Here is a 26,243-nt window from a genome sequence, read left to right on the forward strand (position 1 = left end):
GTGTAGGTCGTCTAAGGTTTTGTCACATTAAATAAATGTTTGAGGACTTACTCTCGTCTTTCTGTGAATATGACATCCATACTTTGAGCCTCTCGGTCGTTCTGTGCTTTCAACTACACAAAACACAGTATGCAAACAGTCAGGGTTAGGACTGAAACTAAACGTATTCAGTCTCAGAGATAATTTGCTAAAATGATCAGATGTAGTCACCATATTGAAGTCATTTATCACTTCCTCCATCTCAGTGTTGGTGTTCAACTTGTCAACGAGCTGAAATTCAAAACAAACAAAGGGGTAACAGCAGTGTTTAGTACATCCTAAAAGAATAACATCATATCGTCGTCATCAAATAGAACCGTGTGTCCCCCTATACCATGTTGTAATCTGCCAGTTGTCCCTGTAGATCTTTCAGTTCACCAGCAAGTCCTTCTGCTCTGCAGGGGGTAAAACAACAGGACCATCCATATAAACCGTGGATGATGATAACATGAGAACCAATTGAGGATTAAACAACAACGAAAAGGGGTGTCTCTGAGTTGTCGATACAAAACAACCCTTAGGAAATACACGATGCACAAATAGGCCTATCTGATTATTTTACCTTTTCTCATAGGAGAGGTAAACAGAGTTCTCCTGATTGAAGGTGTCAATCTCCTTCTGCAGTTTGCTGGTCTCCGTTGTCAGTTCGTTGATCTTACTCCTGTTGAGACACATAGAAGAGCACGGCACATGACGATACAGTATACAACACGCGGTTGTTCTATTCAGGCTTACCTGAGAAGGCCAAGGTAGTAGGATTTATCCAGAATCTGCCTCTGAGGTCCTGGAAAATAAGAGCGAGGGAGAGAGAGGAGAGATCTCATGTCATGACAGACAGATAAGAAAATAATTTGTGTGTGAGACAAGACTTCGATACCAAAATCATCACATTAAGGTCATGTTTTTATATGGAGGTCCTAAACTGTTGTATGTTTATATTTTACCAGAGAGGGAGCGAAGGACATATTTTGGGGACTGTGCCACACATTGACGTGGACTGATGTCCATGGAAAGATATGGCTGGTGAATACAATGACGGTACAAAACATTAAGAACACCTGCTCTTTCCCATGACATACAGACTGTTCAGGTGAATCCAGGTGAAGGATATCAACCCCAATTGAAGTCACTTGTTAAATCCACTTCAATCAGTCTGGATGAAGGGGAGGAGACGGGGTTAAAGAAGGGTTTTAAAGCCTTGAGACATGGATTGTGTATGTGTGCTATTCAGAGGATGAACGGGCAAGACAAAATATATTTAAGTGTCTTTGAAAGGGTATGGTAGTAGGTGCCTGGGACACCGGTTTGTGTGTGTCAAGAACTGCAACGTTGCTGGGTTTCCGGTGTGTATCAAGAACGGTCCACCACCCAAAGGACAACTTGACACAACTGTGGGAACATCTTTTAGTCAACATGGGCCAGTATCCCTGTGGAATTGAGGCTGTTCTGAGGGCAAACGGAGGTGCAGCACAATATAATGTTTCGTACACTCAGCGTATATACCAGGTCTATAATACGGGTGAATAACACAGGTTTATAATTCGGGTTTATAATTCCGTCTTTCGGATGGGACGTTAAACGGGTGTCCTGACTCTCTGTGGTCATTAAAGATCCCATGGCACTTATCGTAAGAGTAGAGATGTTAACCCTGGTGTCCTGACTCTCTGTGGTCATTAAAGATCCCATGGCACTTATCGTAAGAGTAGGGGTGTTAACCCTGGTGTCCTGACTCTCTGAGGGCATTAAAGATCCCATGGCACTTATCGTAAGAGTAGTGGTGTTAACCCTGGTGTCCTGAATCTCTGAGGGCATTAAAGATCCCATGGCACTTATCGTAAGAGTAGTGGTGTTAACCCCGGTGTCCTGGCTAAATTCCCAATCTGGCCCTCAAACCCATGGCAGTCAACTAATAATAGGGGTTTACCCTGGCTGTCCTCCCCCTCCTCTGAGGGCATTAAACCCTGGTGTCCTGATCTCCTGTAACTATTCCCCAGGTCGTTGCTGCAAATGAGAATATGTTCTCAGTCAACCCTTACCTGACTATAATAACAGATAAAAAATTATGGCACGAGTGTATAATCAGGTAGAATAAGGGGTGAATAATACTGGTGTATAATACAGGTGTATAATCCCAGGTGTATAATATGGGTGAATAATACAGGTGTATAATATGTCCTGAATCTCTGAGGTGGCATTAAAGAATAATGGCAGGTTATAATAGGGTGAATAATAACCCAGGTGTATACTCTATGGGGCATTAAAATACATGGCACTTATATAATATGGGTGAATAATACAGGTGTCCTATAATGAGGGCATTAAAATATGGGTGAATAATACGGGTGAATAATACGGTGTGAATAATACAGGGTATAAAGATCCCATATATGAATAATACAGGTGTATAACCCTGGTGGTGAATCTCTACAGGGCATATAATCCCATGGTGATTAATACAGGTGAATAATACGGGTGAATAATACAGGTGTATAATACGGGTGAATAATACAGGTGTATAATATAGGTGTATAATACAGGTGAATAATACAGGTGAATAATATGGGTGAATAATATGGGTGAATAATACAGGTGTATAATACGGGTGAATAATATGGGTGAATAATACGGGTGAATAATATGGGTGAATAATACAGGTGTATAATATGGGTGAATAATACAGGTGTATAATATGGGTGAATAATACAGGTGTATAATATGGGTGAATAATACAGGTGTATAATATGGGTGAATAATACAGGTGTATAATATGGGTGAATAATACAGGTGAATAATACAGGTGTATAATATGGGTGAATAATACAGGTGTATAATATGGGTGAATAATACAGGTGTATAATATGGGTGAATAATACAGGTGTATAATATGGGTGAATAATACAGGTGTATAATATGGGTGAATAATACAGGTGTATAATATGGGTGAATAATACAGGTGTATAATACGGGTGAATAATACAGGTGTATAATACAGGTGTATAATACGGGTGTATAATACAGGTGTATAATACAGGTGAATAATACAGGTGTATAATACGGGTGAATAATACAGGTGTATAATACAGGTGTATAATACGGGTGTATAATACAGGTGTATAATACAGGTGAATAATACAGGTGTATAATACGGGTGTATAATATGGGTGAATAATACAGGTGTATAATATGGGTGAATAATACAGGTGTATAATATGGGTGAATAATACAGGTGTATAATATGGGTGAATAATACAGGTGTATAATACAGGTGTATAATACAGGTGTATAATACAGGTGTATAATATGGGTGAATAATACAGGTGTATAATATGGGTGAATAATACAGGTGTATAATATGGGTGAATAATACAGGTGTATAATACAGGTGTATAATACAGGTGTATAATACAGGTGTATAATATGGGTGAATAATACAGGTGAATAATACAGGTGTATAATATGGGTGAATAATACAGGTGTATAATATGGGTGAATAATACAGGTGTATAATATGGGTGAATAATACAGGTGTATAATATGGGTGTATAATATGGGTGTATAATATGGGTGTATAATATGGGTGAATAATACAGGTGTATAATACAGGTGTATAATATGGGTGAATAATACAGGTGTATAATATGGGTGAATAATACAGGTGTATAATACAGGTGTATAATACAGGTGTATAATACAGGTGTATAAAATGGGTGAATAATACAGGTGTATAATATGGGTGAATAATACAGGTGTATAATACAGGTGTATAATACAGGTGTATAATACAGGTGTATAATATGGGTGAATAATACAGGTGAATAATACAGGTGTATAATATGGGTGAATAATACAGGTGTATAATATGGGTGAATAATACAGGTGTATAATATGGGTGTATAATACAGGTGTATAATATGGGTGAATAATACAGGTGAATAATACAGGTGTATAATATGGGTGAATAATACAGGTGTATAATATGGGTGAATAATACAGGTGTATAATATGGGTGTATAATATGGGTGTATAATACGGGTGAATAATACAGGTGTATAATTTGGGCAGAATAATACAGGTGTCCCTACGGGTGAATAATCAGGTTATAATATGGGTGAATAATACAATGAATAATACAGGTGAATAATTCAGGTGTATAATAAGTTGTATAGATTATGGGTAAATTAACTACAGGTGTATAATATGGGTTATAATAAGGTTTTAATATGGGTGTATAATATCTGGGTGAATAATACAGGTGTATAATACAGGTGTATAATCTCTGAATAATACAGGTGTATCTATGGGTGAATAATACAGGTGTATAATATGGGTGTATAATATGGGTGTATAATATGGGTGAATAATACAGAGATTTGTAATAATACAGGTGTATAATATGGGTGTATGCAATCTGGAGCAACAATACAGGCCTATAATATGGGTGAATAATGACAGGTGTATAATAATGGTGAATAATACAGGTGTATAATATGGGTGAATAATACAAGTGAATAATACAGGTGAATAATACAGGTTTATAATAAGGTGTATAAATGGGTGAATAATACAGGTGTATAATATGGGTGTATAATACACCTGCTATACATTTATCAAAGTGAAAAAAGGTGTATAAAACAGGTTATAAAATTAATAATACAGGTTTATAATATGAAGATGTCTTGAATAATACAGGTGTATAATAAGGTGTATAATACAGGTGTATTTTACATTTTGGTGTATAAAATGGGTAAATGGATTTTTATATTTGGGTGAATAATACAGGTGTATAACAAGGTGTATAATCCAAAGGTGTATAATACAGGTTTTTACTTATTTCAAATTAGGTAATTTTACAGGTGTATAATATGGGTGAATAATGTAGGTGTATAATATGAAGGTAAATAAGATCAGGTGTATAATATGGGTGTATAATACAGGTGTATAATATGGGTGAATAATACAGGTGAATAATACAGGTGTATAATATGGGTGAATAATACAGGTGTATAATATGGGTGAATAATACAGGTGTATAATATGGGTGTATAATATGGGTGTATAATACGGGTGAATAATACAGGTGTATAATATGGGTGAATAATACAGGTGTATAATACGGGTGAATAATACAGGTGTATAATATGGGTGAATAATACAAGTGAATAATACAGGTGAATAATACAGGTGTATAATAAGGTGTATAATATGGGTGAATAATACAGGTGTATAATATGGGTGTATAATACAGGTGTATAATATGGGTGTATAATATGGGTGAATAATACAGGTGTATAATACAGGTGTATAATATGGGTGAATAATACAGGTGTATAATATGGGTGTATAATACAGGTGTATAATACAGGTGTATAATATGGGTGTATAATATGGGTGTATAATACAGGTGTATAATATGGGTGTATAATACAGTTTCATAATATGGGTGAATAATACAGGTGTATAATATGGGTGTATAATATGGGTGTATAATACAGGTCAATAATTTACCTTTTTTAACCAGGCAAGTCAGTTAACAACAAATTCTTATTTTCAATAACGGCCTAGGAACAGTGGGGTAACTGCCTGTCAGCTCGGGGATTTGAACTTGCAACCTTCCGGTTACTAGTCCAACGCTCTAACCACTAGGCTACCCTGCCGCCCCCAGACTACAGGTTTATAATATAGGGAAATAATAATACTGTACCCTTCATGCCAGTCTTCATGCCGCTCAGGCCCTGCTGGGTGACTGGCCGGTCGGCCACTTTAATTTGAGCAGAGAGAACACCAGGGGTCCCTAGGGCTCCTCCTCTGGTTCCAGGACGCCCAGTACCCGGAACAATCTACACATTACACACAAGACATTATTCAACTAGAAATGTTGCTTAGATTCCACTTTAAATTAACTAGAAAGGAGCTACAATTTATAAGGGATTTTAAATAGCTAGAATACATCATCTCTTGGTAAGCACTACCTATCTACAGGAAATAATCTCTAAGCACACAGGGTTCTCCCAGGATTTTTTTAACCAGGTGGTACTGTTAAGTACAGCGGGGAGAGGGGGAGGCCTGAAGGTGGGCCATGACCCCTCTTGGACTCAGAGATTTGTAACTGTAACTGTAACCTGTAACTGCCATTTCCTGCAATCTGGAGCAACAAATGGCCTTAAATGATAACGGATGAAGTTTAAATAATGGCGCACGCAGCCAGTCCACAAGGTGGCGCAGCCCACCTCTTACAATCTTTGGGGAGAATCCTGCTACAGTGCCATGTGAAAGTCTACACACCCCTTGCAATTGTCACATTTTCCTGCCTTATTAAATTGAAATCTAAAAAGGATTTTTTCTTCTTCTGATCTTCACAACCTGCTCCACATTTTCAAAGTGAAAGAAAAAGTATAAAACATTTTCAAAATTAATAAAATATATATTTTTTTTAAATGAAGATGTCTTGAATGTGTACAGTGCCTTGCAAAATTATTCATCCACCTTGGCGTTTTTCCTATTTTGTTGTATTACAACCTGTAATTTAAATGGATTTTTATTTATTTGGATTTAATATAACAGACACGCACAAAGTAGTCCAAATTGGTGAAGTGAAATTAAACATTTTTACTTGTTTCAAATTATTTAATTTTTTAAGTGAAGATGGTGCGTGCATAATGTATTCACCCCCTTTGATATGAAGCCCCTAAATAAGATCTGGTGCAACCAATTACCTTCAGAAGTCACATAATAAAGTCCACCTGTGTAAATCCTACGCGTCACATGATCTATCACATGATTTCAGTATACATACATACATACATGCATACATACACCACATACATACAGGGGCAACACCATGCATGCATGCACCACATAAGCATGCATGCAACACCACTAATGCATGCATGCACCATGCATGCATGCATGCATGCATGCATGCATGCATGCACCATGCATGCATGCATGCACCACAAGCAAGGGGCATACATACATACATAGCATACCACATACATACATAGGGGCAACATACATACATACATACATACATACATACATACATACATACATACATACATACATACCACATACATACATACACCACTATACAGGGGCATACATACATACATACAGCATACATACATACATACATACATAATACATACAGCATACACCACATAATACAAGGAGCATACACCATACATACATACATACATACATACATACAGCAACATACATACAAGGGGCACATACATACATACATACACATACATACAGGGGCATACATACATACATACATACATACACCACTACATAGGGGCAACATACATACATACATAGGGGCAATACCATACATACAGCATACCACATACATACATACATACATACATACATACATACATACCACATACATACATACATACATACATACATACATACATACAGGGGCATACATACATACATAATACATACACACCATACATACAGGGGCATACACATACATACATACATACATACATACATACATACATACATACATACATACATACATAGGGCAACATACATACATACATACATACATACATACATACACCACATAACATACATACATACAACATACCACTAAGCAACATACATACACATACATACATACAATACATACAGCACCACATACATACATACATACATACACATACATACATACATACAGCATACATACAGCATACATACATACATACATACATACATACATACATACATACACATACACATACAGCATAGGGGCAACACATACATACATACATACATACATACATACATACTAATACATAGGGGCAACACCATAGCAAGGGGCAACACCACTAAGCAAGGAGCAACACCATACATACAAGCTGCACCATGAAGACCAACAGCACCATACAACATAAGGGGCAACACATAAGCAAGGGCAACACATACACATAAGCAAGGGGCAACACCATAAGCAAGGAGCACCACTAAGCAAGGGGCAACACCACTACATACATACATACAACACCACTAAGCAAGGAGCACCACTAAGCAAGGGCAACACATACATACATACATACATACATACATACATACATACATACATACATACATACATATCTGTTCTGAAAGGCCCCAGAGTCTGCTACACCACTAAGCAAGGAGCACCACCAAGCAAGGGGCAACACCACTAAGCAAGGAGCACCACCAAGCAAGGGGCAACACCACTAAGCAAGGGGCAACACCACTAAGCAAGGAGCACCACCAAGCAAGGGGCAACACCACTAAGCAAGGGGCAACACCACTAAGCAAGGGGCAACACCACTAAGCAAGGAGCACCACCAAGCAAGGAGCAACACCACTAAGCAAGGGGCAACACCACTAAGCAAGGAGCACCACTAAGCAAGGGGCACCACTAAGCAAGGGGCACCACCACTAAGCAAGGAGCACCACCAAGCAAGGAGCACTGTGAAGACCAAGGAGCACCACCAAGCAAGGAGCACTGTGAAGACCAAGGAGCACCACCAAGCAAGGGGCACTGTGAAGACCAAGGAGCCCTCCAAACAGGTCAGGAACCAAGTTGTGGAGAAGTATAGATCAGTTTTGGGTTATAGAAAAATATCAGAAACTTTGAACATCCCACGGAGCTCCATTAAATACATTATTCAAAAATGGAAAGAATATGGCACCACAACAAACCTGTCGAGAGAGAGGGCCGCCCACCAAAACTCACAGACCAGGCAAGGAGGGCATTAATCAGAGAGGCAACAAAGAGACCAAAGATAACCCTGAAGTAGCTGCAAAGCTCCACAGCGGTGATTGGAGTATCTGTCCATAGGATCACTTTAAGCCGTACACTCCACAGAGTTGTGCTTTACGGAAGAGTGGCCAGAAAAAAACATTGCTTAAAAAAAAAAAATAAGCAAACACATTTGGTGTCACCAAAAGGCATGTGGGAGACTCCCCAAACATATGAAAGAAGGTACTCTTGTCAGATGAGACTCAAATGTAGCTTTTTGGTCATCAAGGAAACCGCTATGTCTGGCACAAACCCAACACCTCTCATCACCCAGAGAGATTACCATCCCCACGGTGAAGCATGGTGGTGGCAGCATCATGCAATGGGGATGTTTTTCATCAGCAGGGACTGTGAAACGCTAAATACAGGGAAATGCTTGAGGGAAAGCGGTTTCAGCCTTCCAGAGATTTGAGACTGGGGCAGAGGTTCAGCTTCCAGCAGGACAATGAACCTAAGCATACTGCTAAAGCAACACTGGTTTAAGGGGAAATATTTAAATGTCTTGGCATGGCCTCGTCAAAGTCCAGACCTCAATCCAATTGTGAATCTGTGGCATGACTTAAAGATTGCTGTACACCAGTGGAACCCATCCAACTTGAAGGAGCTCGAGCAGTTTTGCCTTGAGGAATGGGAAGAAAATCCCAGTGGCTAGATGTGCCAAGCTTATAGAGTCATACTCCAAGAGACTTGCAGCTGTAATTGCTGCAAAAGGTGGCTCTACAACATATTGACTTTGGGGGGGGGGTGAATAGTTATGCAAGCTCAAGTTTTCCGTTTTTTCATCTTATTTCTTGTTTGTTTCATGATAAAAAAATATTTTGCATCTTCAAAGTGGTAGGTATGTTGAGTAAATCAAATGAGACAACCCCCCCCAAAAAAATCTATTTTAATTCCAGGTTGTAAGGCAACAAAATAGGAAAAATACCAAAGGGGGTGAATACTTTCGCAAGCCACTGTATGTTTTCAAACGAGTCAATAGTTGGTGGAAGCACCTTCAGCAGCAATTACTGCTGTAAACTAAATTTAAACTATTCAGACCCTTTACTTAGTACTTTGTTGAAGCACCTTTGGCAGCGATTACAGCTTTGAGTCTTCTTGGGTATGACGCTACAAGCTTGGCATACCTGTATTTGGGGAATTTCTCCCATTCTTCTCTGTAGATTCTCTCAAGCTATGTCAGGTTGGATAAGGAGCATTGCTACATAGATATTTTAAGGTCTCCCCAGAGATGTTCAATCGGGTTCAAGTCCGGGCTCCGGCTGGGCCACTCAAGGACATTCAGAGACTTGTCCCAAAGTCACTCCTGCGTTTTCTTGGCTGTGTGCTTAGGGTCGCCCCAGTCTGAGGTCCTGAGTGCTCTGGGGCAGGTTTTTCATCAAGGACCTCTCTGTACTTTGCTCCATTCATCTTCCCCTCGATCCTGACGAGTCACCCAGTCCCTGCCGCTGAAAAACATCCCCACAGCATGGTACTGCCTCCACCATGCTTCACCGTAGAGATGGTGCTAGGTTTCCTCCAGACATGATGCTTGGCACTCCTAATTGTCCCTAGAATTTCTAAGCAAACAGCTGGAGGCAGGGCTTTCTCCTATAGAGCTCAATTTTTATGGAACGGTCTGCCTACCCATGTAAGAAATGCAAACTCGGTCTCAACCTTTAAGTCTTTACTGAAGACTCATCTCTTCAGTGGTTCATATGATTGAGTGTAGTCTGGCCCAGGAGTGGGAAGGTGAACGGAAAGGCTCTGGAGCAACGAACCGCCCTTGCAGTCTCTGCCTGGCAGGTTCCCCTCTTTCCACTGGGATTCTCGGCCTCTAACCCTATTACAGGGGCTGAGTCACTGGCTTACTGGGGCGCTTTCATACCATCCCTGGGAGGGGTGCGTCACCTGAGTGGGTTGAGTCACTGATGTAATCTTCCTGTCTGGGTTGCAACCCCCCCCCCCCTTGGGTTGTGCCGTGGCGGAGATCTTTGTGGGCTGTACTCGGCCTTGCCTCAGGATGGTAAGTTGGTGGTTGAAGATATCCCTCTAGTGGTGTGGGGGCTGTGCTTTGGCAAAGTGGGTGGGGTTATATCCTTCCTGTTTGGCACTGTCCGGGGGTGTCCTCGGATGGGGCCACAGTGACTCCTGACTCTTCCTGTCTCAGCCTCCAGTATTTATGCTGCAGTAGTTTGTGTCGGGAGGCTAGGGTCAGTTTGTTATATCTGGAGTACTTCTCCTGTCCTATTCGGTGTCCTGTGTGAATTTAAGTGTGCTCTCTCTAATTCTCTCTCTCTGTCTTTCTTTCTCTCTCTCGGAGGACCTGAGCCCTAGGACCATGCCTCAGGACTACCTGACATGATGACTCCTTGCTGTCCCCAGTCCAGTGCTGCTGCTATAGTTTCAACTGTTCTGCCTTATTATTATTGGACCATGCTGGTCATTTATGAACATTTGAACATCTTGGCCATGTTCTGTTATAATCTCCACCCGGCACAGCCAGAAGAGGACTGGCCACCCCACATAGCCTGGTTCCTCTCTAGGTTTCTTCCTAGGTTTTGGCCTTTCTAGGGAGTTTTTCCTAGCCACCGTGCTTCTACACCTGCATTGCTTGCTGTTTGGGGTTTTAGGCTGGGTTTCTGTACAGCACTTTGAGATATCAGCTGGTATGAAGAGCTATATAAATAAATTTGATTTGATTCAGGCCAAAGAGTTCAATATTGGTTTCATCAGACCAGAGAATCTTGTTTCTCATTGTCTGAGAGTCCTTTAGGTGCCTTTTGGCAAACTCCAAGCGTGCTGTCATTTGCCTTTTACTGAGGAGTGGCTTCCGTCTGGCCACTCTACCATAAAGGCTTGCTTGGTGGAGTGCTGCAGACATGGTTGTCCTTCTGGAAGACTCTCCCATCTTCACAGAGGAACTATGGAGCACTGTCAGAGAGACCATCGGGTTCTTGGCCACTCCCTGACCAAGGCCCTTCTCCCCTGATTGTTCAGTTTGGTCGGACGGCCAGCTCTAGGAAGAGTCTTGGTGGTTCCAAACTTCTACCATTTAAGAATGATGGAGGCCACCGTGTTCTTGGGGACCTTCAAATGCAACAGAATTATTTTTGGTACCCTTCTCCTGATCATGCCTCGACACAATCCTGCCTTTGACCTGATGGCTTGGTTTTTGCTCTGACATGCAATGTCAGCTGTGGAACCTTATATAGACAGGTGTGTGCCTTTCCAAATTATGTCAAATCTATTGAACTTACCACAGGTGGACTCCAATCAAGTTGTAAAAACAACCCAAGGATGATCAATGGAAACAGGATGCACCTGAGCTTAATTTCAAGTGTCATAGCAATGGGTCTGAATACTTATGTACATTTTGAAGAACCTGTTTTCTCTTTGTCAATATGGGGTATTGTGTGTCGTTGGATGAGGAACATGTTTTATTTCATCCCTTTTAGAATAAGGCTGTAATGTAACAAAATGTGGGAAAGTCAAGGGGTCTGAATACTTTACTTATTTTTTATATTTAACTAGGCAAGTCAGCTAAGAACAAATTCTTATTTACAATGACGGCCTACCCCGGCTAAACTCAGATGACCCTGGGCCAATTGTGCGCTGCACCTATGGGACACCCAATCACGGATGTGATGCAGCCTGGATTCGAACCAGGTACTGCAATGACGCCTCGTGTACTGAGATGCAGTGTCTTAGACCACTGCACCACTCTGGGGCCCTGAGTGCAGGGTAAATCTGTTTGAAAATCAGAAACAATTTTTGAATATTGCTGACCATCAATGATTCTCAACTAAACCCAATAAGTTTGAGAAAATTTGACAACAACAATGGATATGTTGTCCAGAGTTGATAGGATTGTATTCAAAGTGCTTTTCAGCTGTATTTTCTGCCTAAGGTGCTTGCACCAAGTATTAACTCTGGGGTGTGAAGACATCTTTGTTTATTTATTTTTAGAAAATATTCTCTACTTTTTTTTTCCTTTGAAAATGTGGCACAGGATGTGTAGATCTGTAGGGAAACATTTTCAATTTTAATCCCTTTTTAGATTTAAACCAGCAAAATGGTGTGTGTGTCGACGTTCATTATAAACTGTACTGTATGTCCCATACGCTACAGAAGGTGTGTAAAAGGGTGATGATAGTTAGTCAGGGATCTGCAAGAAAACATCAAAGCTGTGACTTGGCTTTACCCCAGTTCCGACCCTAACGGCTGTGGGTGGAGGTCTGATGGCGGTCGGAGGTCTCCCAGTCCCTGGTACAAGAGACCCCCGACTCATCGGTCTACCTGACGGTGGCCTCTGGCTCGCCATCTCTTCACACTGGTTTCTCTCCTCTCCACAAAATCCTGCAGGAGAAAATCAGTCTTTCAACGACAAGCAACTGCCTGGAGTAACGTTGGCAAAGCTAAACTAAACAGAGGCATGGTGTATTTCCGAGCGAAGTACCGTTAATTAGCTCAGTTACTAGTAACGTGTTAGCTAGCTAGGCTAATGTTAGCTGGATGTTGCTAGCTAGTTTGCAAATGAAACCGTTGTCTCTTTTCTCGGGGCAATTTCAATGTAGCTATAATGCATAATATAAGTGTACCAACTTACCTCGTGTTTTGTATAGGTGTCAAACCGCTCAATATGACTTGACTGTGAATTGATTGTTTGTATTTTTGTTGTAGCAAGCAAGCTAGCTATCAGTGCACTTCTTTTGACGTTACCACAGCAACCAACCATTACTGCGAGACTTTGGGGGAAATCTCGGAGAAGTGGAATCCCTCTGCAAAACCCTACCCCTCGTGACCACTGACGTATGACACGTTTTCTAACACATCAAAGACATTCTTCTCTAGTCCAGTGGAGGGCGCAACCAGTCTACATTTGTATATCGCCTCTAATTTATGAGGGCGAGGGTTAAAAATACTACTGCGCATGTACGTGCACAATGCTCCGCCATCCAGTGGGGTAATCGTCTTCCTCTTTGGAGAGAACTTCGCCTCCCTGCCTATGCATTGGATTTGATTATATTTGTGTTTCGGTCCTCGGTATGGACTCTCAAAAAGTAAGTGTACCCGGTGTATTAGGAACCGATATCGGTGACGATTCGGTCGTCAGCTGTGCATGCCGTAATGCTGGCAACATTGTGTACGGCTTTCAAGCTTCACGGTTAGTCGAAGTGATAGTTGTATGTAACGAGACGAGCTTGTTGAGAACAAACATTAGTCCAACATTACGTGATTTTTTTTTTTTTTTTTGTCATTGTTTATCACCAATGTGCGTGATGTTTTAGGGCTGGGAACATGTTCACATTCGTTCTGTTGCTTATGAAGAATCTGTTGACTTGGAAACTAGATATTTTCTGATGCGTTCTTTCGAACGTTTCCTTCTGATTCTTCTCCAATGACTGGTATTCACACGTCTTTCCTGTGACCGGGACAGAGCTCCTCTACCCATCGATGATTTGGCACATTTGACATTGATCTTGTTCTTGAATATGATGACACCGGTGTACTTCTGTTAAGTAATTCGGGTTTGACAGTCACAGTAGGTGTCGAAGTCATTCATGTCTTTTATTATACCGCTTTGCCTGTCCTATAGGCCGTTTGTTTGTCTGTTACTGTTATTAGAACAAAACATAATATCATTATAAAGTCAATATTTGTGCTTACACGTCATCCTGAAAAAATAAACGTCAAATTTGTTCTGAAATGTCAGACACATTGCTTTAAGTCTGTTGTCAAGGGCCTATAGCAACAGGATGGTCTTATCGTTTGTCTTTGTTTTCTGTTTGTTATCAGCATAACGAGGGTGTGACTATCAAACAGGAAATGACCTGTATGGCTACCTCTCCTTTCTACCGAAATAAAAGGAGGAAGGAAAGATGTACATGAAAAAGAGAGTATAGCCTTTAGCACGTGCTGTCAATCTAAGCTTCTTCTAAGTCTATTACACAGTCCGAGGGAGAGAGGTCACCCCAGTGACAGTTCTATTATAACCCTCAGTCAGAGAGGAGAGGTGTGACATCACTCAAGAAGGAAGTGGCACTAGTTGTGAGCCAGCACCTCAGACAGAAAAACATTTTATATTTGCAATCATATTCTGACTTTACAACATTAATCCATTTTAATTATTATTATTTTTAAAGTAGTTGTCAATCTCCAATAGAAACCATTACAGTTCCATTTGGCTGGGGTTTGAGTTAGTCGTTCATCAATTTTTTTTTTTTAAGTACTAGAGAGTAGTGTTCAGTAAAGGAACTTCATACAGCCACACACCTGGAAATTAATTTTAGTTTCAGATTAATTTATTTTTTGAATCAAACCACCTTTCCCTCCTTCCACTTGACTTTTAAAACCAACTCACCATGTTTGAGCTCTGTCATTTTAGGGTCCTAGGTTTTGACAGTGTTTTACAGTGGAGTATCCATTGGGCTGAACAGAATGCTACTGAAATAGATACAGGCCTGAGGCCAGCATTGAGTTGACATGTGTTTCCTAGGCAGGGACCTTTGCTGTGGTTACGGTATCCAGTCCACTACTACTGGTAGTGGCCACAGCTCAAATAGTAGTAGTATATCTATTCGCAGCATAAAATGACTAGTAGACTGTTTCTGAGTACTGTAGATCCTGCTCTCTTTTTTTTAGAGCCAATTATGTGTACACGTCAAACATCCTTCCTCCAAAGGACCTCCTTAGCCTCATAACATTTTCTTCTCAATTTAGGAAAACATTGCCACATTGGGGGGGGGTCCTCCAACTAATGGGTTCAGTCAAAAACAGTGCATCTATATATTGAATAAATAGGTTTCCATACCAGACACTGTGGGGGGGGGGGGGGTGCATCTATATATTGAATAAATAGGTTTCCATACCAGACACTGTGGGGGGGGGGGGGCATCTATATATTGAATAAATAGGTTTCCATACCAGACACAGCCCTGGGGAATGTCCACACAGGGTTTTGCTGTGTATCTCTACTGTGAAATAGCTTGTTGGGAGTAGTTTTAAGTCCTGTTACACATCAGCTACAAAGGCAGGGGTTTATCTGCTTCTGCTGTAACACTGCTGTTATGTGGAGGCCTACGAGCTACTGCTGATATGTGGAGGCCTACGAGCTACTGCTGTTATGTGGAGGCCTACGAGCTACTGCTGTTATGTGGAGGCCTACGAGCTACTGCTGTTATGTGGAGGCCTACTGTTATGTGGAGCTACTGCTGTTATGTGGAGGAGCTACTGCCTACGAGCTACTGCTGTTATGTGGAGGCCTACGAGCTACTGCTGTTATGTGGAGGCCTACGAGCTACTGCTGTTATGTGGAGGCCTACGAGCTACTGCTGTTATGTGGAGGCCTACGAGCTACTGCTGTTATGTGGAGGCCTACGAGCTACTGCTGTTATGTGGAGGCCTACGAGCTACTGCTGTTATGTGGAGGCCTACGAGCTACTGCTGTTATGTGAAGGCCTACGAGCTACTGCTGTTATGTGGAGGCCTACAAGCTACTGCTGTTATGTGGAGGCCTATGAGCTACTGCTGTAACACTGCTGTTATGTAAACTCATGTTCATCTGAGTTAGTTGTTGCCAATTAGCATGGGGTTGTCTGTCGGTTGAGTTGGATGGGTAGGCTATAGTCTAAGGTCAGCGTTAAGCCTGTCCTTTTCAGAGGGCACAGAGAAGGTCCTACTGTACTGTTCAAACTGTCAAATTCTCTCACATCTACATAGTGCCTAGGAGTTAAGGAGCAGGAGATGTGGGGGGGGGGGGTCTATATTAGTAGGTCAGAAAACATTTGTAGGGTTAGCCGACCTAATTCATTAAGATAATCATCAGTCTGTGGTGTCATGCAACAGCTGTAAATAGAAGTGAAGGCCAATCCTCCAATCTGCCTAATCATGTTGTGTTGCTCAGTAGCATGGTCTCTCGTTCAGCAGGTCGGTCCCTCCCCGGGAACCAACAGACATCTGCCAACATTCACATGATATAGAGGAACATACAGAAACACAAACATTTCTGTACATTGTCCAAGACAATACACATACACAGTACTGTATCTACACTGAGTGGACAAAACATTAAGAACACTTTTCCTAATATTGAGTTGCACCCCCCTTTTGCCCTCAGAACAGCCTCAATTTGTCGGGACATGGCCTCTACGAGGTGTCGAAAGCGTTCTACAGGGATGTTGACTCCAAGGCTTCCCACAGTTGTCAAGTTGGCTGGATGTCCTTTGGGTGGTGGACCATTCTTGATACACACGGGAAACTGTTGAGCGTGAAAAACTCAGCAGTGTTGTAGTTCTTGACACACTCAACCCGGTGTGCCTGGCACCTACTACCATACCCCGTTTAAAAGGCACTTAAATCTTTTGTCTTGACATTCACCCTCTGAATGGCATACATACACAATCCTTATTTAACGTGTCTCCTCACCTTCATCTACACTGATTTGAAGTGGATTTAACAAGTGACTTCAATAAGGTGTTCCTAATGTTTTGTACACTCAGTGTATATTGTATATCTTATTGTACAGTGGATATCTGATATTAGTTGGATGTGGAAACTGAATTGGGGCAATGGCTCCTCAGTCAGCGGATAATTTTATATCTATGATTCTGTTTGAACAGGACAATGTATAGCCTGGTGTTTTCTGTTTGTCCTGTTCAATGTATAGCCTGGTGTTCATTCAAATATCAATCCAAATCAAATCCATCTTGATGATATTAAATTGGAACTACTGTAGTACAAACCTTGATCAAATCTCCAGTAAATTGGTGATTTTGATACTTTAGTGTACAACATGTAGGTCAACAAGCATCATGTACACTACAACATAAGTTACTAATGAACAGAGAACGAGACATTTTAAAATGGCTGAGGAGAGAACACAACAGGCCTTTTCCCACTGCATTGTTCTTAGCCCCAGTCTGGACTGGTCACACACTGCATTTGTTAACCCTGAGCTAACAGACAAACACAACATGCGACCAATGTCAATAAGCAATAAGACATTTTAATAATCTATTACTTCTTGCTTCTAGCCTGGCATTTGATTTCCAACAGTGATCGTTGTATAAACCTTGCTGTTTGTCTGTCCCACATCGGAAACAATGTCTACAAAACCCCCCATATCTATTTCCATTGTGGTCCTGTCAGGTACTGTAGGCAATACTGTAGGCAATATTGACACTGTACACTAATTAAATTGACAGGAGGGCGACGGAGGTCCTAATGAACAGAACTAGCTTAACTCGTGGTGTTGGGGCCTATCGTCTGCTTGTGTCGGCATAAACTCTGCATGTCAATCTCCAAGTAAGAGGAGAGATTGACTGCCTCACGACATGTCTTTTGTGAGAGGTATTGACATGTTGAAAGCACAGAGCTGTCTGTGTTTAAACGGCTAGTGCACAGCTCCGACACCCATGCACAACCCCCCCCACCCCGCTCTTAAATTCAAGTAAAACTAAATGCATGCTCTTCAACCGATTTACTGCCTGCACCTGCCCACCCGTCCAGCATCACTACTCTGGACGGCTCTGACTTAGAATACGTGGACAACTACAAATACCTAGGTGTCTGGTTAGACTGTAAACTCTCCTTCCAGACTCACATCAAACATCTCCAATCCAAAATTAAATCTAGAATCGGCTTCCGATTTCCCTACAAAGCATCCTTCACTCATGCTGCCAAACATACTCTTGTAAAACTGACCATCCTACCGATCCTCGACTTCAGTGATGTCATTTACAAAATAGCCTCCAACACTCTACTCAACAAATTGGATGCAGTCTATCACAGTGCCATCCGTTTTGTCACCAAAGCCCCATATACTACCCACCACTGCGACCTGTACGCTCTCGTTGGCTGGCCCTCGCTTCATACTCGTCGCCAAACCCACTGGCTCCAGGTCATCTGTAAGTCTCTGCTGGGTAAAGCCCCGCCTTATCTCAGCTCACTGGTCACCATAGCAGCACCCACCCATAGCATGCGCTCCAGCAGGTATATTTCACTGGTCACCCCCAAAGCCAACACCTCGTTTGGTCGTCTTTCCTTCCAGTTCTCTGCTGCCAATGACTGGAACGAACTGCAAAAATCACTGAAGCTGGAGACTCCTATCTCCCTCACTAACTTTAAGCACCAGCTGTCAGAGCAGCTCACATATCACAGCACTTGTACATAGCTCATCTGTAACCAGCCCATCCAACTACCTCATCCCCATACTGTTATTTATTAATTTATCTTGCTCTTTTGCACCCCAGTATCTCTACTTGCACATTCATCTTCTGCACATCTACCATTCCAGTGTTTAATTGCTATATTGTAATTGCATCACCACCATGGCCTGTTGATTGCCTTACCTCCCTTATCTTACCTCATTTCCACTCACTGTATATAGACTTTTCTTTTTTTCTACTGTATTATTGACTGTACGTTTGTTTATGTGTAACTCTGTGTTGTTGAATGTGTCAAACTGCTTTGCTTTATCTTGGCCAGGTCGCAGTTGTAAATGATAACTTGTTCTCAACTAGCCTACCTGGTTAAATAAAAGTGTTCTCAACTAGCCTACCTGGTTAAATAAAGGTGTTCTCAACTAGCCTACCTGGTTAAATAAAGGTGTTCTCAACTAGCCTACCTGGTTAAATAAAGGTGTTCTCAACTAGCCTACCTGGTTAAATAAAGGTGTTCTCAACTAGCCTACCTGGTTAAATAAAGGTGTTCTCAACGAGCCTACCTGGTTAAATAAAGGTGTTCTCAACGAGCCTACCTGGTTAAATAAAGGTGTTCTCAACGAGCCTACCTGGTTAAATAAAGGTGTTCTCAACTAGCCACCTGGTTAAATAAAGGTGTTCTCAACTAGCCTACCTGGTTAAATAAAGAGTAGTGGTATAATAATGATGTATTGTAGGTACAGTATGTAGTGGTGTGATAATGTGTTGTATTGTAGGTACAGTATGTAGTGGTGTTGTAGGTACAGTATGTGGTGGTGTTGTAGATACAGTATGTAGTGGTGTTGTATTGTAGGTACAGTATGTAGTGGTGTGATAATGTGTTGTATTGTAGGTACAGTATGTAGTGGTGTTGTAGGTACAGTATGTGGTGGTGTTGTAGATACAGTATGTAGTGGTGATGTGTTGTAGGTACAGTATGTAGTGGTGATGTGTTGTAGGTAAAGTATGTAGTGGTGTTGTGTTGTAGGTACAGTATGTAGTGGTGTTGTATTGTAGGTACAGTATGTAGTGGTGTTGTATTGTAGGTACAGTATGTAGTGGTGTTGTATTGTAGGTACAGTATGTAGTGGTGTTGTATTGTAGGTACAGTATGTAGTGGTGATGTGTTGTAGATACAGTATGTAGTGGTGATGTGTTGTAGATACAGTATGTAGTGGTGTTGTAGGTACAGTATGTAGTGGTGTTGTATTGTAGGTACAGTATGTAGTGGTGATGTGTTGTAGATACAGTATGTAGTGGTGTGATAATGTGTTGTATTGTAGGTACAGTATGTAGTGGTGTTGTAGGTACAGTATGTAGTGGTGATGTATTGTAGGTACAGTATGTAGTGGTGATGTGTTGTAGGTACAGTATGTAGTGGTGTTGTATTGTAGGTACAGTATGTAGTGGTGTTGTATTGTAGGTACAGTATGTAGTGGTGTTGTATTGTAGGTACAGTATGTAGTGGTGTTGTATTGTAGGTACAGTATGTAGTGGTGATGTGTTGTAGGTACAGTATGTAGTGGTGATGTGTTGTAGGTACAGTATGTAGTGGTGATGTGTTGTAGGTACAGTATGTAGTTGTGATGTGTTGTAGATACAGTATGTAGTTGTGATGTGTTGTAGATACAGTATGTAGTGGTGTTGTAGGTACAGTATGTAGTGGTGTTGTAGGTACAGTATGTAGTGGTGTTGTAGGTACAGTATGTAGTGGTGTTGTAGGTACAGTATGTAGTGGTGTTGTAGGTACAGTATGTAGTGGTGTTGTAGGTACAGTATGTAGTGGTGTTGTAGGTACAGTATGTAGTGGTGTTGTAGGTACAGTATGTAGTGGTGTTGTAGGTACAGTATGTAGTGGTGTGATGTGTTGTAGGTACAGTATGTAGTGGTGATGTGTTGTAGATACAGTATGTAGTGGTGTGATAATGTGTTGTATTGTAGATACAGTATGTAGTGGTGTGATAATGTGTTGTATTGTAGGTACAGTATGTAGTGGTGTTGTAGGTACAGTATGTAGTGGTGTGATAATGTGTTGTATTGTAGGTACAGTATGTAGTGGTGTGATAATGTGTTGTATTGTAGGTACAGTATGTAGTGGTGTTGTAGGTACAGTATGTAGTGGTGTTGTATAGTAGGTACAGTATAGTGGTGTTGTAGGTACAGTATGTAGTGGTGTTGTAGGTACAGTATGTAGTGGAGTGGTATTGTAGGTACAGTATGTAGTGGTGTGATAATGTGTTGTATTGTAGGTACAGTATGTAGTGGTGTGATAATGTGTTGTATTGTAGGTACAGTATGTAGTGGTGTTGTAGGTACAGTATGTAGTGGTGTTGTATAGTAGGTACAGTATGTAGTGGTGTTGTAGGTACAGTATGTAGTGGTGTTGTAGGTACAGTATGTAGTGGAGTGGTATTGTAGGTACAGTATGTAGTGGTGTGATAATGTGTTGTATTGTAGGTACAGTATGTAGTGGTGTTGTAGGTACAGTATGTAGTGGTGTTGTAGGTACAGTATGTAGTGGAGTGGTATTGTAGGTACAGTATGTAGTGGTGTTGTATTGTAGGTACAGTATGTAGTGGTGTTGTAGGTACAGTATGTAGTGGTGATGTATTGTAGATACAGTATGTAGTGGTGATGTGTTGTAGATACAGTATGTAGTGGTGTGATAATGTGTTGTATTGTAGGTACAGTATGTAGTGGTGTTGTAGGTACAGTATGTAGTGGTGTTGTAGGTACAGTATGTAGTGGTGTTGTAGGTACAGTATGTAGTGGTGTTGTATTGTAGGTACAGTATGTAGTGGTGATGTGTTGTAGGTACAGTATGTAGTGGTGTTGTATTGTAGGTACAGTATGTAGTGGTGTTGTATTGTAGGTACAGTATGTAGTGGTGTTGTATTGTAGGTACAGTATGTAGTGGTGATGTGTTGTAGGTACAGTATGTAGTGGTGATGTGTTGTAGGTACAGTATGTAGTGGTGATGTGTTGTAGATACAGTATGTAGTTGTGATGTGTTGTAGATACAGTATGTAGTGGTGTTGTAGGTACAGTATGTAGTGGTGTTGTAGGTACAGTATGTAGTGGTGTTGTAGGTACAGTATGTAGTGGTGTTGTAGGTACAGTATGTAGTGGTGTTGTAGGTACAGTATGTAGTGGTGTTGTAGGTACAGTATGTAGTGGTGTTGTAGGTACAGTATGTAGTGGTGTTGTAGGTACAGTATGTAGTGGTGATGTGTTGTAGGTACAGTATGTAGTGGTGATGTGTTGTAGGTACAGTATGTAGTGGTGTGATGTGTTGTAGGTACAGTATGTAGTGGTGATGTGTTGTAGATACAGTATGTGGTGATGTGTTGTAGATACAGTATGTAGTGGTGTGATAATGTGTTGTATTGTAGATACAGTATGTAGTGGTGTGATAATGTGTTGTATTGTAGGTACAGTATGTAGTGGTGTTGTAGGTACAGTATGTAGTGGTGTGATAATGTGTTGTATTGTAGGTACAGTATGTAGTGGTGTGATAATGTGTTGTATTGTAGGTACAGTATGTAGTGGTGTTGTAGGTACAGTATGTAGTGGTGTTGTAGGTACAGTATGTAGTGGTGTGATAATGTGTTGTATTGTAGGTACAGTATGTAGTGGTGTTGTATAGTAGGTACAGTATGTAGTGGTGTTGTAGGTACAGTATGTAGTGGTGTGATGTGTTGTAGATACAGTATGTAGTGATGTGTTGTAGATACAGTATGTAGTGGTGTGATGTGTTGTAGATACAGTATGTAGTGGTGATGTGTTGTAGATACAGTATGTAGTGGTGTGATAATGTGTTGTATTGTAGGTACAGTATGTAGTGGTGTGATAATGTGTTGTATTGTAGGTACAGTATGTAGTGGTGTGATAATGTGTTGTATTGTAGGTACAGTATGTAGTGGTATTGTAGGTACAGTATGTAGTGGTGTTGTAGGTACAGTATGTAGTGGTGTTGTAGGTACAGTATGTAGTGGTGTTGTAGGTACAGTATGTAGTGGTGTTGTAGGTACAGTATGTAGTGGTGTGATAATGTGTTGTATTGTAGGTACAGTATGTAGTGGTGTGATAATGTGTTGTATTGTAGGTACAGTATGTAGTGGTGTGATAATGTGTTGTATTGTAGGTACAGTATGTAGTGGTGTTGTAGGTACAGTATGTAGTGGTGTTGTAGGTACAGTATGTAGTGGAGTGGTATTGTAGGTACAGTATGTAGTGGTGTTGTATTGTAGGTACAGTATGTAGTGGTGTGATAATGTGTTGTATTGTAGGTACAGTATGTAGTGGTGTTGTAGGTACAGTATGTAGTGGTGTTGTAGGTACAGTATGTAGTGGAGTGGTATTGTAGGTACAGTATGTAGTGGTGTTGTATTGTAGGTACAGTATGTAGTGGTGTTGTAGGTACAGTATGTAGTGGTGATGTATTGTAGATACAGTATGTAGTGGTGATGTGTTGTAGATACAGTATGTAGTGGTGTGATAATGTGTTGTATTGTAGGTACAGTATGTAGTGGTGTTGTAGGTACAGTATGTAGTGGTGTTGTAGGTACAGTATGTAGTGGTGTTGTAGGTACAGTATGTAGTGGTGTTGTAGGTACAGTATGTAGTGGTGTTGTATTGTAGGTACAGTATGTAGTGGTGTTGTAGGTACAGTATGTAGTGGTGTTGTATTGTAGGTACAGTATGTAGTGGTGTTGTATTGTAGGTACAGTATGTAGTGGTGTTGTAGGTACAGTATGTAGTGGTGTTGTATTGTAGATACAGTATGTAGTGGTGATGTGTTGTAGATACAGTATGTAGTTGTGTGATAATGTGTTGTATTGTAGGTACAGTATGTAGTGGTGTGATAATGTGTTGTATTGTAGGTACAGTATGTAGTGGTGTGATAATGTGTTGTATTGTAGGTACAGTATGTAGTGGTGTTGTAGGTACAGTATGTAGTGGTGTTGTAGGTACAGTATGTAGTGGTGTGATAATGTGTTGTATTGTAGGTACAGTATGTAGTGGTGTGATAATGTGTTGTATTGTAGGTACAGTATGTAGTGGTGTGATAATGTGTTGTATTGTAGGTACAGTATGTAGTGGTGTGATAATGTGTTGTATTGTAGGTACAGTATGTAGTGGTGTTGTAGGTACAGTATGTAGTGGTGTTGTATTGTAGGTACAGTATGTAGTGGTGTTGTAGGTACAGTATGTAGTGGTGTTGTATAGTAGGTACAGTATGTAGTGGTGTTGTAGGTACAGTATGTAGTGGTGTTGTAGGTACAGTATGTAGTGGAGTGGTATTGTAGGTACAGTATGTAGTGGTGTGATAATGTGTTGTATTGTAGGTACAGTATGTAGTGGTGTTGTAGGTACAGTATGTAGTGGAGTGGTATTGTAGGTACAGTATGTAGTGGAGTGGTATTGTAGGTACAGTATGTAGTGGTGTTGTATTGTAGGTACAGTATGTAGTGGTGTTGTAGGTACAGTATGTAGTGGTGATGTATTGTAGATACAGTATGTAGTGGTGATGTGTTGTAGATACAGTATGTAGTGGTGTGATAATGTGTTGTATTGTAGGTACAGTATGTAGTGGTGTTGTAGGTACAGTATGTAGTGGTGTTGTAGGTACAGTATGTAGTGGTGTTGTAGGTACAGTATGTAGTGGTGTTGTAGGTACAGTATGTAGTGGTGTTGTAGGTACAGTATGTAGTGGTGTTGTAGGTACAGTATGTAGTGGTGTTGTAGGTACAGTATGTAGTGGTGTTGTAGGTACAGTATGTAGTGGTGTTGTATTGTAGGTACAGTATGTAGTGGTGTTGTATTGTAGGTACAGTATGTAGTGGTGATGTGTTGTAGATACAGTATGTAGTGGTGTGATAATGTGTTGTGTTGTAGGTACAGTATGTAGTGGTAGAGTAGTGGTGTGATAATGTGTTGTATTGTAGATACAGTATGTAGTGGTGATGTGTTGTAGATACAGCGTGTAGTGGTGTGTTGTATTGTAGATACAGCGTGTAGTGGTGTGTTGTATTGTAGATACAGCGTGTAGTGGTGTGTTGTATTGTAGATACAGCGTGTAGTGGTGTGTTGTATTGTAGGTGCAGCGTGTAGTGGTGTGTTGTATTGTAGATACAGCGTGTAGTAGTGGTGTGTTGTATTGTAGATACAGCGTGTAGTAGTGGTGTGTTGTATTGTAGATACAGCGTGTAGTAGTGGTGTGTTGTATTGTAGATAGAGCGTGTAGTAGTGGTGTGTTGTAGATAGAGCGTGTAGTAGTGGTGTGTTGTAGATGCAGCGTGTAGTAGTGGTGTGTTGTAGATGCAGCGTGTAGTAGTGGTGTGTTGTAGATGCAGCGTGTAGTAGTGGTGTGTTGTAGATGCAGCGTGTAGTAGTGGTGTGTTGTAGATGCAGCGTGTAGTGGTGTTATGTATTGTAGGTGCAGCGTGTAGTGGTGTTATGTATTGTAGGTGCAGCGTGTAGTGGTGTTATGTATTGTAGGTGCAGCGTGTAGTGGTGTTATGTATTGTAGGTGCAGCGTGTAGTGGTGTTATGTATTGTAGGTGCAGCGTGTAGTGGTGTTATGTATTGTAGGTGCAGCGTGTAGTGGTGTTATGTATTGTAGGTGCAGCGTGTAGTGGTGTTATGTATTGTAGGTGCAGCGTGTAGTGGTGTTATGTATTGTAGGTGCAGCGTGTAGTGGTGTTATGTATTGTAGGTGCAGCGTGTAGTGGTGTTATGTATTGTAGGTGCAGCGTGTAGTGGTGTTATGTATTGTAGGTGCAGCGTGTAGTGGTGTTATGTATTGTAGGTACAGCGTGTAGTGGTGTTATGTATTGTAGGTACAGCGTGTAGTGGTGTTATGTATTGTAGGTACAGCGTGTAGTGGTGTTATGTATTGTAGGTACAGCGTGTAGTGGTGTGATGTATTGTAGGTACAGCGTGTAGTGGTGTTATGTATTGTAGGTACAGCGTGTAGTGGTGTTATGTATTGTAGGTACAGCGTGTAGTGGTGTGATGTATTGTAGGTACAGCGTGTAGTGGTGTTATGTATTGTAGGTACAGCGTGTAGTGGTGTGATGTATTGTAGGTACAGCGTGCAGTGGTGTATTGTAGGTACAGCGTGCAGTGGTGTGGTGTATTGTAGGTACAGCGTGCAGTGGTGTGGTGTATTGTAGGTACAGCGTGCAGTGGTGTATTGTAGGTACAGCGTGCAGTGGTGTGGTGTATTGTAGGTA

The 26,243-nt window shown here is 41.0% G+C and overlaps 2 protein-coding genes across 5 annotated transcripts in view; one reads left to right on the forward strand and one right to left on the reverse strand.

Annotated features, from left to right (window-relative positions):
• ift74 (intraflagellar transport 74) overlaps nucleotides 1-13,552 on the reverse strand; it is a 147,881-nt gene extending 134,329 nt beyond the window's left edge. The window contains exons 1-8 of the mRNA XM_064977239.1: nucleotides 13,413-13,552; nucleotides 13,008-13,162; nucleotides 5,741-5,876; nucleotides 775-823; nucleotides 602-700; nucleotides 374-434; nucleotides 211-270; nucleotides 52-113 (exon numbers count right to left, since the gene is read on the reverse strand). Coding sequence (XP_064833311.1) covers nucleotides 52-113; nucleotides 211-270; nucleotides 374-434; nucleotides 602-700; nucleotides 775-823; nucleotides 5,741-5,876; nucleotides 13,008-13,127 — 587 coding nt within the window. The 5' untranslated portion in view covers nucleotides 13,128-13,162; nucleotides 13,413-13,552. The remainder of the gene's footprint in view (nucleotides 1-51; nucleotides 114-210; nucleotides 271-373; nucleotides 435-601; nucleotides 701-774; nucleotides 824-5,740; nucleotides 5,877-13,007; nucleotides 13,163-13,412) is intronic.
• Nucleotides 13,553-13,753: 201 nt separating this feature from the next.
• The window catches only part of fsd1l (fibronectin type III and SPRY domain containing 1-like), a 69,476-nt gene continuing 56,986 nt past the window's right edge, over nucleotides 13,754-26,243 (forward strand). For all 4 annotated transcript variants that reach the window (XR_010456769.1, XM_064977244.1, XM_064977246.1 and 1 more), the window contains exon 1: nucleotides 13,754-13,866. Coding sequence is in view for 3 of the 4 variants with exons in the window: in XM_064977244.1 (XP_064833316.1) it covers nucleotides 13,852-13,866 (15 nt within the window). In the remaining variant the exon portion in view is untranslated. The remainder of the gene's footprint in view (nucleotides 13,867-26,243) is intronic.

This window comes from Oncorhynchus masou, chromosome 11, assembly GCF_036934945.1.
Source record: "Oncorhynchus masou masou isolate Uvic2021 chromosome 11, UVic_Omas_1.1, whole genome shotgun sequence".
Classification (NCBI taxonomy): domain Eukaryota; kingdom Metazoa; phylum Chordata; class Actinopteri; order Salmoniformes; family Salmonidae; genus Oncorhynchus; species Oncorhynchus masou.